We start from the raw sequence: 16,193 nt of genomic DNA, 5'->3' as shown, positions 1-16,193 counted from the left end.
CTCCTTCTGCTTGAGTGGAGCAAGAGTGTCACGTGTCCAGTCCTGCAGCCCAGGGCTGGTCAAGCTTCACATAGGTGGCTGTGTGAAGTGGGCAGTGTGCAGGGTCCTCAGGATGGAGATGCTGAGAGATGGATGAGGTGATGGGGCCCAATGATGGGGTCAGTCGGATGGCTTCTTCTTTTCACTCCCTTAATATGTATGGCTAATTTCTTCGGCTGTAAGACCATTTATATTTGGGACATGCAGTGGGTGGGGAGGCAGCTGAGGCAGAGCCTACCCACCAGAGTCCTTTGTAAAGCGCCGCCGCCGTGGGAGGCACCCAAGCAGCCTCAACCCACGCGCAGAGCCTGCTCCTCTACCCTCCCTGCTCTGCGCATGGGTTGTGGGTGCTTTCCGGAGGACTCTGGTGAGGAGGCTCTGCCTCACCTGCCTCCCCACCCACTGCACATCCCTGATTTCTATTTAGCTATGTAAGCTGCTCTGAGAACTTTTGCAAGTAGTATATAAATATTCTCAGTAATAAGAGTATCATTCCCTTTCTGTGCCATTTCCCCTCCCTTTTCAGGTTCGAATTCTATAGATCCACATGAGCTTTTTGCCCTGCTTCGAGCTCCTACCCTGCCACTTCACTTTGCACTGAATTGGGAAGCAGAGACATACATTGAGTTATCTGGAGAAAGCTCTCTGCACACCTTTGAAATGGCTCCCTCACTAATTGCATATCAGTGATTTTAAATTGCCTTGCTTTCTTTTGTTTTTAAAGTTTAAACCTCTCTCCTTTCTCCAGCAGGCCCCAAAGCTGTTAATGGTGATATTAAAAAATCTTGTGCAATGTTTAATTTCTTTTTTACATTTGTATATATTCATCAAAGAAGTTTGAAAGGAACAGAAAGGAAAAAATTGGCTGTTTAAAACATTATGTCCTGTTTTTTGTTTCTTTACAGATTCAACCTGATAATTTGTATGTGACTAAACAGTCCAGAGAAATTGTCCAACAGCCTCAAAGAAATCCAGTTGATTTGTTTCATTCTGGGTCTGTTGTTAAAATATGTGCTCCTATGGTTAGATATTCAAAGTAAGTTCCATTTTTAGAAGACATTCTATTTATTGCTTCAAATTTGATGTGTTCAGCTCTCCATGGCTGTGATAAGCAAAGCATGATTTCTGCCAGAACAGTTGTTCTTAACAAGTTGTGAATATTTAATTCAGCTCGTGGATCACAGTTTATCAGAACCACAATCCGAAATTTTTTTCCTTTGATGTAAATGCCCTGGGCTTTATGCTGGTTCACCCAGGAGCCTCTGAATGAGCCCCTATGTGCATTTTGCCTTCCCACCCCAGTCAGCTATAACAGCTGTTGATTCAACAGTTGTTACTGCCACTTGATCAGTCTTGGTCCAACCCCTCTGCAGCTTCTTGTACTTCTCTGCCATTCAAATTGGTGGACAGCAATGGTGGCAGAAGCAGGGGCACTGTGGAGAAAGCTTTACATTTTGTAGTTACTAGCAAAATATTTTCCATGTTAACAGTCACTTCTAACCTCAATCCTGGAGTAAGTAAGTAAGTTAACAGCAATCCTAAGTAAGTAAGTTAACAGCAATCCTAACCTCACTTTCCTGGAGTAAGTCCCATTGAACACAATAGGACTTACTTCTGAATAGTCCTGGTTAGGATTGTGCCCTTTGTCAATAAACTTTAAATTGGAGTTGTAGTACCAATGTGAATTTGCCTGGCTGTTTCATCTTCCTGTCCTTCAGAGCTACTTAAAGCCTGCAACATGGTCAAGGAATGATAGATGAATTCTTGATTGTTGCCTTTCCTTCTTATAATTATAGCTTCTGAGATGACAGTTGCCAGTTTGGAGAGTTTTGTGATGGATGGGTTCCTAGCCCTTGTGACCCTTCAGGCTGACAGCTGCTGAATTGGGCTGTCATGCTCACCCAGAAATAATCCATGAAAACTGCTATTCTCAATGTATTCTGGCTAATACATTTGTTGTAACTGATAAGTGTAATGGATTACTCCAACATATAGAATTTGAAAATGGTATTATGTAATGAAACTTTCTAAAGAAGCAGTCTAAAATATGCATTTCCTTGTGCTATTTAAGGAGAAAAGGCATTTGGGCTTTCTAAATCTGTTTATACATTAAGTGATCCCATTGCATTTCCTATCATTAATAATAAAGCACCAAAACGGAAAATAACATGTCTACAAAAATAGTGCTTTTGAAATTGCTATTTGTCTTTATCTCAAACATTCTTGTACTATATTTTCAGATTGGCTTTCAGAACTTTAGTAAGAAAATACAACTGTGATTTATGTTACACTCCAATGATAGTGGCAGTAGATTTTGTAAGCTCTGTGAAGGCTAGACACAGTGAATTCACAACAAACCAAGGTATTGTATATGCATTCTGTTGGATTTTTTAAAAGGTTATATGGTCTCTAGGTTCTTTGTGTTTTCTGATGCTCACTTAGGTGTGCATTGAATAAATTCCAAGATCATACAACACTAAAGCTTATTTAGAATTAAGACATGGAGCCCAATCTAAATCTCTGCTGTGCCACCAGCCCTACCTCAGCCCTATTGAACTTCAGGTATAAATGTGTTCAGAGATAACACATCCTAGCTGCTATGTGCTAATTGGCAATGCTACTGTCACTGATATGACCAAGTGCAGGAACAACCCTTTACAAAGGAACCTCAAGTCCATGGTCCCTTAATCAAGCAATATTCTCAGGCAGCTTGGCCGCACAATCCCTTTGCAATTATACCTGCAATTTTCTAAGACTTATGGCCCAATCCTTAGTGTGCATCTTTCCATTCAGCAAGAGAAACATAAATATTATTAAAATAATTATATAATGTTTTCAACAAAAAATTTCTCAAAGCAATTTACATAGCTAAGTAAATGGTTCCCTGTCCCCAGAGGGCTCACAGGATAACAAAAGAGGCAGAAGAGACACCAGCAAACAGCCACTGGGAGGGGCACTGTGCTTGGATGAATAGAGGCAGTTGCTTTCACACTTTGCTAAATGTAAGTGGAGTGCCACTTGAAAAAGGACCATTGCCCACTTACCTGGGGCTGGTTTGGAACACAGGGTATGATGGCAGACCTTGGAAATGGTTTATTACTTTGACAGAAGTGACCATTCATGCATTTGGAATTTTGTCATGAGAAAACTATTTGGACCCAGTACACTGTATATATTTGACACCGTTTTTCCGTTTATTACAAAACTCTCTATTTTATCAGGTGATCGTCCTCTGATTGTTCAGTTTGCAGCTAATGAAGCACAAGTTTTAGCAGATGCTGCTTGTATTGTCTCTCCTTTTGCTGATGGAATAGACTTAAACTGTGGTTGTCCACAGAGGTATGGAAAATTAATATCTATTTATCAATATATAGTTTAGTTACAGTTCCACAGTTTAGAGAAATATATAATGACTAAGTTCCAATGGGTAGAGGTGGGTGAAAATGGTTTTTTCCCCCATGGATTTTGGTGTTTTCCAAAGTTAGAAGTGCAGAACATGGTGTTAAGTGTTTTTATTTTGTTATTACTGAAAAAACCCACCTCTACCAACTGGATACTAATTAATCCCTATAAAAACATTTCTCCTTCAATATTTGATAACTTATACATTTGGGGACCTGGTATCTACAGATTTTTTTTCTGTGGATCTGACTCAATGCAGGTCCCCCACACATGTGTTGAACCAGACTTGGCCCAACCTGAACCCTCTGAAGGCAACCGGAACGGTGCACTGGTCACCTCCAGAGGGTTTTCTGAAGCCTATGGAGGCTGTGCACATCTGTCCGCAGCCTCTGCGGGCTTCAGAATGGTGCCCATTGTGCAAAAAAGCTACTTGCAGTTTCCCTCAGGAAGTGATGTTTTTATGCCTTTTAAGGCACTCTGGGGTCCATGGAAGCCCTAGGTGAGCCCATGAGCATTTGCAGAACAGTACTAATAGCTATTTTCCTTCCACTCATGGTTCTTTGGATATACCCATGCCAAAGCACGGTGCATAAATCCAAACTAATTTATCTGGAGCAACAAAGAAAATGTTAAATTAGAAAATCAACCCAGATTTCCCAGATTTCCCTCTTGTCAATATATATTTTGATTCCTATCAAAACTAATTGTTCTAGAAGGTTAAAGGAAACATTAAAGGATCTTTTCAAATATACAGGGTGTTTCAAGAAGCTAGATACCCACTTTATAGTGTCACATTTATTGTATTATATTCACACATAACTGTGTGAATAGTGCATGCAGAAGCAGTTGCTTGACCCAGTTAATTAGTCTGAGTCATTAACTACGTGCTCAAAATATTCCCCATTAGCATCTATACACCATTGACATTATTGACTAAGGGCCCAATCCTATACAGTTTTCCAGTGCTGGTGCAGCTGTGCCAGTGGGGCATGCACTGCAACCTGTGGTAAGGAGAAAGTCACAGAGTCATCCTCAAGATAAGGGAACATTTGTTCCCTTATCTCAAGGCTGCATTGCAGCTGCACCGGTGCTGGAAAGTGGGCCCAATCCTATCTAACTTTCCAGTGCCAATGTAACCCTCAGGTAAGGCAACAACCTTCCCTTATCTTGAGGAGGCCTCCATGACAGGCCTGCTACTGCAGGATCCAGCACATGCCCTGTTGGCACAGAAATTTGGATAGGATTTGTCCCCAAGGGATCTTCAGACATCCACTAATATGCATGCTGGGATGTTTCCATACATCTCTTCAGTTGCTCCCCTTAGCTGGGCAAACTTTCAACTTTAGGCATCCTGGACCTTTAACAATTGTATAGAAGAGGGAATTTCAGCAGGTGCAGCTTGTCATCTTACAGATGACAAACTGCACCTGCTGAAATTCTCCCACACAATTGTTAAAGGTCTAGGATCTCTAAAATTGAAAGTTTCCCAGCCCTGCCTTAGATCAGTGGTTTTCAAACTCCCAAGAGTTTGAGAACCAGGGTTAAGTGCTTGCATGGGAGGAAAAGACAGCAGTGTGATTGCCACGATCACACTACTGGGGGGGGAGGAAGGGTTTGTTTTTTAAACTTACCTGGGGGTTGCTGTGGCTCTCTGGAGGGCATCCCTCTGCAGCCCTCTCTGCACCTCCAAAGTTCTGTAAAAAGGGGGGGGGGAACAACTTCTGGTTTTCATCGTGAAACAGGAAGTGGTTTTTTTCCCTTCTTACAGTACTTTGGAGGTGCAGGGAGGGCTGCAGAGGGGGTCACTGGCTCCCGAGAACTGCAGCAACCCCCAGGTAAGTTTTAAAAAACCCTCCTCCCAAGCAGCAGTGAAATTGTGGTGAATCAAGTGCTGCGTTGCTGTTGCCTCACCTCTTAAGGGGGCAGCAACAGTTTCCGTGGCTGGGGCATCACAGTGCCTCCGTTTGGGAACCTCTGCTTTAGATGTTTGAGTGATGCACGTTTTCTTCAATGATCTATGTATGAATTAGAGCTCTGTATACAATTTATTTTGTTTTCTTGTATTCAAGATGGGCTTTGGCGGAAGGTTATGGTGCTTGCTTAATAAACAAACCAGAACTGGTCCAAGAGATGGTAAGACAAGTAAGAAATCAAGTGGAAAACCCCATGTTTTCACTATCTATTAAGATAAGGTAAGGCTACTACTACATAAAAATAAGTGTAACTAACGGATTGAAGCCCAAAATGAGATATTGATATGTATTTCCTATAGGCATAAACTTTTAATTTGGTTTGTGGAGACCTGCATGCAGATTCCCAAGAGATTTCTTTTACAAATGTTGTGTTAGAAAGAATTTATCAGTGTGTTAGAACTCAAATGTACGTGTCATAGGGCCAAACAGATTTTCTGTGCCACAAGTCAATGTTAACTTGGGACAACATTCCTTATAAATGAAACATATGTATTTGTGTTTTATATCCCTCATTTCTTGAATGATCCAAGGTGTCTTGTACAATGAAATGTAAAGTTGATAATCATTAAAAACAATAGATGTAAGACAATGGCACTGCTAAAAACAGAGTAAAACACGAAGCCCATGAAGGCAGCAGGAGAGACCTTTCATAGTAAGCTAGAAGGTGTGTCAAAATAGTGGCACAGTGAGACCAATTAGACCTCCAAGGGGGAGGGAATTCCACACAGTGGGATCTTGGTTAGCTCAGCTAGTTATTGCCTCCCAAGCTTCAGAAGGTGAAGCCCTCTGTAAAGGATCTTACAGGACTGGCAAATTCATATGGGAGAACTGCTCTTTGATTAAAATGTCGTAGAGCCAGTGTTTCTCAAACTGTGGGTCGCAAGCCAGTTCATTTCAATATTTTATTTTTAATATATTACACTTGATGCTACCATGATATGAGACTGCATTTGGGGAAATGTTACAGACCTGTACTTTTTAAAAGCTACTATGTATATATTTTTAACAATGAAATGGGACTTACTCCTGGGTAAGTGTGGGTAGGATTGCAGCCTAGGATTGTTAAAAATTATCCTGCTTGATAATATCACTTCCGAGCATGATATAACTTCCAGTGGGCCCTGACAGATTCTCATTCTAAAAGCGGGTCCGGGTGCTAAATGTGTGAGAAGCACTGTAGTAGAGCCTCTAGAGACCAAATAAAATTGATTGGGGGGGGGGGTCAAATTTGGCCAGAAAACCTACTCTTTTTATATTATGTATATAGGAGATTTTGTAGAGCAATGGCTTTATAAACATTTGAGATTACTCAAGAATAACAGTGCTTTATAACTGTGTAAGTTCAGCACCAGTTTTCTAAGTACTTAGCACTGGCACATATACTAGAGTAGCATTGGCTTCTGGCATTGTCCAACACTGCAGTTAGTATTCCAATCTAAGCATTCTTTTGCTGGTGCTGAAACCCTTGGGAATATGTTTCCCATGAAATTGAATTTTGGTATTGAATATTACCTGGCGGGGAGGAGAAAGGGTATAGATCAAAGGCAGTTAGCTTTGATTTCATTGGTTTTTAAGCAAAGGACAATTTAGGTTGCAATGCTATGCTTTCTTACCTGGGAGCAAGTCCCATTGAACTCAGTGAGACTTACTTCTGAGTAGACTTTATAAGATTGGGCAGTAGATGAATATAAATTTGTTGGACTTCAGCGCATCTTTCTCTGGATTGGTGTCAAAAAGTATAACATCTAATTATTCCAGACTACCTTAGATGGTTATTACTTGGTTAAAAAATTACTATTTAAAAAATTCCACAACTCTGGGCTTTTCTATATTTTATTTTTTTTCCATTTCTGCTTGATTCTTAACTCTGCACCATATTTTCATGCAATACATATAGTAGGTGTTGAATTATATTTCCGTTGTTTGGAATGTTAGGATCCATGATGACCTAAAGAGAACTGTAGACCTCTGTCAAAAAGCTGAAGCAGCTGGAGTATCTTGGATTACTGTCCATGGAAGAAATGTAGATGAGCGACACCAGCCAGTACACTATGATGCAATTAAAATAATTAAACAAAGTATGTCTATACCAGTTGTAGCTAACGGTGACATGAAATCTATAAAAGATGTGGAGGCTGTTCATCAGATAACAGGAACAGATGGTAAGAACAATCCTTTGGTTGGTTTGTTGCTTTTTCTTCCTAAATACATAGGTTTTCCAATAAATGTGAAACATTAATTGTACATGTCTACTTGTCTCTGGCATTAAATCTCAGTTATCCACAAGAAACGAGTCATGAAAACAGGTGGTTTTGATAAATCATAGAGTTGGAAGTGACCTAAAGGGTCATCTAGTCCAACACCCTGTATCTCATTTGGTATAAAGTCTCATTTGGCATTGGGGCATAAATGTTGTTGAACTTGGTGGAACTTCTGGGTAAACATGAATAAGAAAGCTGAAAGTAAAATATTTATCTGCATATTGACTATGTGGAGTATAGCGCTCCCTCCTCTCCTCGTGGTGTATGGCAGCCTTCCCCTGGGCCAGCATGAACTTAAACAGACCACTCTCCAGCCAAGGGGGAGAGGGACCTCAGCAGGAGTGCCTAGAGTGCCATAGGCTGCACTGCATCCCTCCAGCTTGCCGTGGAAAATAAGGCAACCTTTTCCCCCAGCTTTCCCCTTGCTTATTTAAATAGTTTTAAAGGGATCTTTTTATAATGTGGATTTGATTTGAACTGGAAATGAGTGAAAATGTAATTTCCGGTTCCAATTCAGGCATCTGTGGATTGTCTCAACTGTGGGGACTTTGGGAACCAAGTCCCGTGGATAATAAGGTTTGACCTGTATTATTTGATACCTATAAATAGAATCTGAAATCAACAGAGATTAAGCACTGGAGTAACTCTTCCCATAGTGTACTCTTGCCCATTTTCCAGTCTTTTCTGTCTTCTCTTTACTCTTGCTCCCCATATCATCAGTGCCTTGACATGGCTTTTTTTGGTTAGGAACTGTGGAGGGGGGGCCCTCTGTCATCATGTTCCTTGCTGTTTCTAAGTGTGTTCAATTATCTGATATTTTTATATAAAATAATGCTCTCAACACAAAAGTTTTAAGGTAGCTGAATCAATGTTATGATCCATACTTCTTTCTCTCTTTACAGGTGTCATGGTTGCTCGAGGGCTTCTAGCCAATCCAGCCATGTTTGCAGGTTATGAAGAAACCCCTCTGAAGTGTGTCCAGGACTGGGTGGATATTGCTCTTGAGCATGGGACTCCTTTTACATGTTTTCATCACCATTTAATGTACATGTTGGAAAAGGTTACTTCAAAGCAAGAAAAAAGAGTTTTTAATGTTTTATCAAGTACATCTGCAGTTTTAGATTACCTTAGAGATAACTATGGTGTACAATAAGTTTTGAAAGATCTTGATTTTCTGAAGACTGTACTTTTTCTAAAAAGGGTTTATAAATTCACAGTATTTTTATATATATGATTCTGAATTTTTCTACTTGGCACATTTTGAATATACATATTCATAGTGGTTAAATTCTTAACAATGCTGTACAAAAGTTATGTTGGGCATAGCCATAACCAAAGCTAGTATGAAATCACACAACTGTGTATTGAGTACATTTGCCTATTTCATGACATGTATATGAGAAGTAATATCTGGTTGCTGATTCCCAGTGCACACGTAACATGTATAAGAAACTCCCATATATTATAGAACTTTGAAGGAAATTGCTGTACGTGGTTACAGTGCATACTGAATATCTAAGACTAAGTGCCCAATCCGATCCAACTGTCTTGCACCAATGTAATAATAATAATAATAATAATAATAACAGGTATTTATATACCGCCTTTCTTGGTCTTTATTCAAGACTTTATTCAAGGTGGTTTACATAGGCAGGCTTTTTATTTAAATCCCTTATTAAATAGGATTTTTACAATTTGAAAGAAGGTTCTTTCTTTCAAGAACCACTACATTCAAGGTGTTTCATTCCGATCTGGCTTCACATTCTGGCCTCCATCCTCCCACGCTCAGAGCAGATGGAATAGCTCGGCTTCAGCTTGTCAGCTGCTTCAAGGTCGCACGGTGCCGGTGGCCTCGAACTGGCGACTTTGTGGATGTTATCTTCAGGCAGACGGAGGCTCTACCCTCTAGACCAGACCTCCTGCAATGTAGCTGCGATTCAGCCCTAGAGTAAGGGAACAAATGTTTCCTTACCTTGAGGAAGCTTCCATTACTGCCCCCCACTGCAGGATGCAGTGCATGCCCCGTTGGCACAGCTACATCAACGCTGGAAAGTTGAATAGAATTGGGCCCTAAGATGCAGACTTAGTACCTGCTGATTAATTATGCAATTCTATACATACCTGGGAGTAATCATAGCATTGTTCTGTAAGTTGCTTTTCTGATATTGCTGCTGCGCAATATTAAGACAAGGGTTCTCATACTTCTTAGCACCAGGACCCACTTTTAGCATGACAATCTGTTGGGACTCACTGGAAATGATGTCATTAACCTGAATGTGATGTCATGGCCCGAAGTGGCATCATCAAGCAAGAAAATTTTAACACCCCATATGACAAAATCAAATCAAGTAAGTTTTACAATAAGTATAAAATTTTATTTAAAATAAAGAGCCCTCCTAACCTTCCCAGGCAGTTACTGATTTGTTTTAAAAAAGAAAATTCCCCAAACATCCCAAAGTCTGCAGTCCTAGCCACACTTCTCCAGGAGGCCCATTGGCTATCATTGTTAACAGCATATGTATATAGTAACTTGTTCAAAGTACAGATCTATAACATTTCCCCAAATACAGTCACATACCATGGTAGCATCAAGTCTGAAATATTAAAAAATAAAATGCATGAAGAAATTAATGGGAACCCACCTGAAATTGGCTCCCGACTCACAGTTTGAGAAACACTGTATTAGGAAGTACTGCTGCTACACAACCTGCGTTTATTTTAATAGTATGCATTAGTGATAGCTATAATCAGCTGAACAAAATCTTCATTTGTAGATAGTTGGATTGCATGCAATTTTATCCACAATGGGATCATTGTGAATGACAAGGATCAGACATCTGAAATTTGTAAAAATTCTGCACCGCAATTTCATTAAACTGCTTCCTCTTAATATGAAGAATCCCCATGATTTGGATTGTGAACCCTATTCAAATTATTGGAAACTGGATAAAAGTAGTGCTGTATATTGGCTTACATGCACAGGATTCAGAATATCAGTGGACCTGCTCATATCAATAAAGCGACTTGCAAAACAATCCTGTACATTTTTACTTAGAAGTAAATGCCTCTGCACAGTACTCCCAATTATGAACAGAATTGCATGTACAGAACTCTTTATAGCTTTCAGATTAAGAGCCAAAATTTAGTATAAGGGACAAAAAAATTCTGAAGTCTTCATATTTATATCAAATGTCTACCAAGAAAAGCAGAAAATGAAACTCTAATTTCAGTGTCCCCCTCACAATATAAATGGTGATTGAATTGTTTCCTTAAACATTTCATGATAATAAAATCAGTTGAATGTTTTAAGTTGTACATGTAACCTTATAATATCCATGTAGAACTGATTAAATTTAAACATCCATTTTGCATTAAATGCTTCAGTGTTTGATATTGTTTTGTGATAACTTCTGGGTCCTCTTTTTTTCTGACCCTGGGTAACATAATTAGACTTCTATTTAAAGAAGTGCTAGAGAGATCCTGTTCCACCTTGTGCTGTGTCACTTTGAGATGAGGTGGGAAAGGAGCCTGAAATATTACTTAACTTTCAGATGTGAAATCAGTGCAAAGGCTTTTGAATCTGGTTAGCTGTGTCTGTTTATATCAGATGTCATTATTCTGCACAATATCTGCTCTCTCAGCTGTTATCAAAGTCCTTGCTGAACTTATGCTGTAGTACATTGAAAAAACATTTGCTGAAGACTGTTAAGGAGATCAAAGAAGAGTGATCCATTCAGTGTTGGCCCTGAACTTTCAAGTGCAAAGGAGCAAGTGTTTCATAATTTACAAAAGTCAGATGCAAGACTATGCCCTTTTAATTTATACTGACTAGTCCAGAGAACTACTATTGTTGATCTTTGTACTCACAATCTCTGCTGGCACCCCTGTATGCGTCAGTTTGGTTATGGGCACTCAACGGAAAGAGCAAGATCTTATGCTGGCTGTTCCCACACTGACTCTTGCAATATGGCTTAAAGATTACATGATCCCATAGTTGTAGCATACACATCAGTCATATAGGTGAGTGTGACATTATGTAATGCTATGGGCTGTGAGGCTTATTCTGTGACTAAACTGTTTAAAGCAAATATAACATACCAGTTTATAACCACTCTGCCTCTCCAAACAGATGTTAAAAAAACCCAAGAAGCATTGATTGTTAAAATGTGTTATGGGACACAGTCAGGTAGAGTACTTACGGAAATTATCTTTCCCATAAGATTCTAATGCAAACACAGAAAAAGGGACAAGTACAGCATTTCTCAAAATGTGGGTTGGGACCCACTGGGTGGGCCGCAAGCCAGTTTCAGGTGGATTGCACAGCACCCAGCTAAGCCCCCACTGAAAATACAGAGCTGCTGGGCAGGGTGGGCTCCAGGTGGGAGAGAAGCATGGTGCTTTGCCCTCAATAGGTGAACGAATTACATGCTGGAAAGGGGCAGGGCCGTGTGGTTGGAGAAGGATTCAAGTCAACATTCTGCTTTGACTTCTGAGCTGGAATATTTGAATTCTGAGCTATGCAAAATAACAGCATGGGTGCACTGTGTAATTGGGACTTTTGGCTGATCACGGCTTCAATTTGAAGCCTAAATAGATGGCATCATTTCTGAACTTGACATCACTTCCAGGTTAATGATGTCATTTCTGGTGGGCCACAACAGACTATCATTCTAAAAAGTGGGTCTTGCTGCTGAAAAGTCTGGTAACTACTGATCTAATAGATTGTAGGTGATTGATAGTGTAATGTTATACATATTTAATTGGAAATAAAGTTTAGTGGGACTCACTCTCAGATAAGTGGGTATAGGATTGCAGTGATAAAAGTAACCAGCCTCACCCTTATTTGGATAATCTGCTGACACCTCACTTAGCGTAGTCCATAGGATGACAAAGGCATTGTGAAATGTCACCAGTATCATGATGAGAGTTGGAAACACTGCTGTAGGAGGAAAAACATGGGAGTAGCTACTGATCCAGGGGTACCAGAAAGGGAGTGACACTGTAGAAGTTTCTCACTGTGTATTGAGAAACTAAGGGAGCAGTCCTAACCGACTTTCCAGCATTGACCTTGCCACAATGCAACCCAAACACACCCTTACCTAGAGGAGGCCCCCTTTACTGACTCCCCACTGCAGGATGCAGTGTATTGGCACAGCTGTGTCAGTGCTGGAAAGTTGGTTACGATTTTGTCCTAAGGGTGGAACCCCATGAATGATTACTTTAGAGTAAACCCCAATGAATGTTATGGGGCTTGCTTCTGAGTAAAATGCACTTGATAGTGCTATATGGCTTATAATACAGCGGTTCCCAAACTGTACATGGAGCATAGGTTGAGAACCACTGCACTATGTAAAACCCTGTTTCTGATGGTGAACCTGCACTACACAATTTTCTGCAGTATTATATAGAGTTATAGATTCAACACCTTGGATTATGATTTTCAGTGAGAGATCTCCCTCTACAATTGGAACAAGTATTGGTACCTACCATATCCTTTGAAATAGATTGAAAAAAGGAAACTTACAAGAAATTGTTACCATCTTAGTTGTTACTCACCCAGAATAAATATAGGGGGGAAAATGAGTTATTTGCTTCAGTGGTTAGAAACTCTGAATTTACTATTGAGATAAGATGAGCCCTGCTGGATCAGAAAAGCCCAGCACCTTGTTTTCCAATAGTAGCCAACCAAATGCCTCTGGAAAGCCCCTAGTTTGAAAGTGATATCCTTCCCCTTGCAGTTGCCATCTAGCAACTGAAATAGCAGCTGAAATGCTTCTGAAATAGCAGTTCCACATAACCAATAATGAATGTATAGATTTGTCCAATTCTTTTTTTTAAGCCATCTAAGCTTACAGCTGTCATCATATCCCAGATAAATTAGTCCTATAAATGTTAGTGTTGGTGATATACTTTGTTCTCATAGACTAGCTCCTGATATGTGTGAAGTCAGCCATCTAGGGCTGGTTCCAAAATTGCTCCTCATGGCAAATCCAATGTGAGGTATAGTTAGCTGCATGGTGAAGTGCAAGCGTGTCTGTCCAATGTGCAAACATTTGCTTAGTTTGTGCTTGCTGAACAATCCTGGTGCGCCTACTTCAGTACATGATCAAAGTAACTTAATGCATAGTTCGAAATGAGACAGGGAATGAATAGCGGTGTTTAGTGCAATGAGTGTTTAGATTTTCTGAAATGTTGGAATGGAGTACCCACCTTTTTCTAGCAAGGTTCCTACACATGAAAGTATAACTGCTACATATAAATAAGATATTCAATAGGTAGAGTTTTTCTGGCATAGGAGTAAGAAATAAGAAAAGCCTTGCTGGATCAGGCTAAAAAGACCCATCTAGCCCAGCATCCTATTTCCCACAGTAGCCCACCAGTTGCCTCTGGGAAGACTGCAAGCAGAAGAAAAAGGCATAAATCTCCCCTACAACTGCTCCTCTGTAATAGGTATTCAAAGGTATATTGCCACTGAACCTTGAGGTAGCATGTAGTCTTCGTGACTAGTAGCCATTGATAAACGTTTTCTCCGTGAATTTTTCCAGGACCCCTTTTAAAGCCATATAAGCTAGTGGCCACTAGCCTGTCTTGTGGCAATGAATTCCAAAGGCTAATTGTTAGAAATATGTGCATCAGATTGTGATCTAAAATGGTTGCTTTAAATTCAAAGGAGATTGGTGCTTTAAATTTATCAAGCAGCAGAACCACAAGGCTCCAGAGGCAATGGAAACTTTAAGGTCTCTTTTCTTTGTTACAAAGTTCTATCAGACCAAACTTCCGCTCTTTCTCTACCCCCTTCTTCCTACTCTTCCTTCTGTCTGCAACTCAGTTCCTTTTATAGGAGTCCTTATACTTTCTCTGCTCTCCCCCCTCTTCTTGAGGACTTTTCAGGTTTTCCTCTGGGCAAGGAGCCATGTACATTCTCTTAACACTTTAACTCCCAGTATCCCTTAGTAATTCTGATAACAGTACACTATGTGAAGTGCCTCCTTTTGTTTATCCTCAGTCTCCTACCAATTAATTTCACTGGCTGATTCCTGGTGTTGGTATTTTGGAGGGAAAAAAATCCTTATCTTTATCCCCTTGATAACATGCATCATTTTATAAGTCTCAGTCCTGTTCCTCCACTTAAATGCATTTTTTCCAAAGCCCCAAGTGTTATAGCCTTTTCTCCTAAGGAAGGTGCTCTACTCAAGGCCAGCACAACCATGGCTGCTTCATGGGACAGTTTGGAGGAAATGGCAAATTGATGAGGTTTGCCCTGTTCTTGGTCACATCAGACAATGAAGAGAGGGCAAATGTGGTCTTTGTGCAATAGTGTTGGTTTCAAAGTGCTTCAGGGAAGCCACTTTCCTGTTCAAACTTACATCAAACCTTTTGTTAAGGGAAACTTCTGGGTAGGAGCAAGGCAGGAGAGGCCTGGGGGCTATATCCTATCCAATTTTCCAGTGTCAGTGCAGCTGCAATGCAGACCTAGGGTAAGGAAACAAACGTTTTCATACCTTGAGGAGGCCTCTGTGACTGCCTCCCCACCACAGGATGCAGTGCATGCCCCATTGGCACAGCTGCACTGACAATGGAAAATTGGATAGGATATAGCCCCCAGGCCTCTCCTGCTAGGAAGTTGGATAGGATTGGACCCTTAGTCATCACAGGCCAGTTGCTATTCTCCTGCTAAATATAACAGAACCACCCCTTGAAAGGTGCCCTTTACACAGGGCGCTAACACTGGACTGACAACAGGAATGATAATTTCTGTTAAATGCCCTTTAAATAATTTGTAATAAGATATAAGAACAACCCCACTGGGTCAGGCCATAGGCCCATCTAGTCCAGTTTCCTGTAACTCACAGTAGCCCACCAAATAATTATGATGCCTGAATAATCATAGAATGACAATGTCCTACTATAATTCACATACAGGTATGCGCCACTTAATGACAGGAATATATTCTTATCCCTGCTGTTATACAATCAGGTCATTAAGTGAACATTCAGTCCAATCTATTGCCTTTGTTGTGTAAACAGACACTCCCTGCCAGACACTAGCTGGCTGCACAAGCTACTGGAGAGATTGCCTCTTCTTTGCATTAAGAGCCTCTCTGTTGTGTAAACAGACGCTCTGCTGCAGGCAATGGGAGATGCAATTGCCTCATTAAGAGCATCTTTATTGTGCTTTGACCACCATCATATATGTGGTCTGTTGTTAAGCAAACTGTTGTTAAGCGGCACATGTCTGTCTTTATGAAATCATACTAATATCCCACCCTTCTTCCAAGCTCAGTTTCAGCATACATGGCTCTCTCCCTCCCTGTTTTATCCTCACAACAACCCTGTGAGGTATAATCAATTGAAAGATAACTGGCCCAAGGTCATCTGGCGAATTACATGGTTAAGTGGGGATAGTAGGCTTGAATCTTAACCCATCTTGCCCACCATTATTTGTCTCTGGGGATGGAGTCCTTCAAAAAATGCTGCTGCTGTGTGAGGTACCCAACCACCAATAACCCACGCATTC

The 16,193-nt window shown here is 40.5% G+C and overlaps 1 protein-coding gene across 2 annotated transcripts in view; it reads left to right on the top strand.

Moving 5' to 3' along the window:
- The first annotated feature begins 54 nt into the window (after window positions 1–54).
- DUS4L (dihydrouridine synthase 4 like) overlaps window positions 55–16,193 on the top strand; it is a 69,623-nt gene continuing 53,484 nt past the window's right edge. The window contains exons 1-7 of one of the 2 annotated variants that reach the window (XM_066634007.1): window positions 55–158; window positions 945–1,075; window positions 2,280–2,401; window positions 3,261–3,378; window positions 5,511–5,633; window positions 7,350–7,576; window positions 8,578–11,066. In XM_066634007.1, the coding sequence (XP_066490104.1) occupies window positions 129–158; window positions 945–1,075; window positions 2,280–2,401; window positions 3,261–3,378; window positions 5,511–5,633; window positions 7,350–7,576; window positions 8,578–8,828 (1,002 nt within the window). In that variant the 5' untranslated portion in view covers window positions 55–128 and the 3' untranslated portion in view covers window positions 8,829–11,066. Of the gene's footprint in view, window positions 159–944; window positions 1,076–2,279; window positions 2,402–3,260; window positions 3,379–5,510; window positions 5,634–7,349; window positions 7,584–8,577; window positions 11,067–16,193 lie in introns of those variants that run through there. The other variant, XM_066634009.1, reaches the window with a different exon arrangement.

This window comes from Tiliqua scincoides, chromosome 7 (genome assembly GCF_035046505.1).
Source record: "Tiliqua scincoides isolate rTilSci1 chromosome 7, rTilSci1.hap2, whole genome shotgun sequence".
NCBI classification, from domain to species: Eukaryota; Metazoa; Chordata; class Lepidosauria; order Squamata; family Scincidae; genus Tiliqua; species Tiliqua scincoides.
The sequence above is the reverse complement of the archived record's forward strand: the minus strand, read 5'-3'. Positions and strand labels throughout refer to the sequence as shown.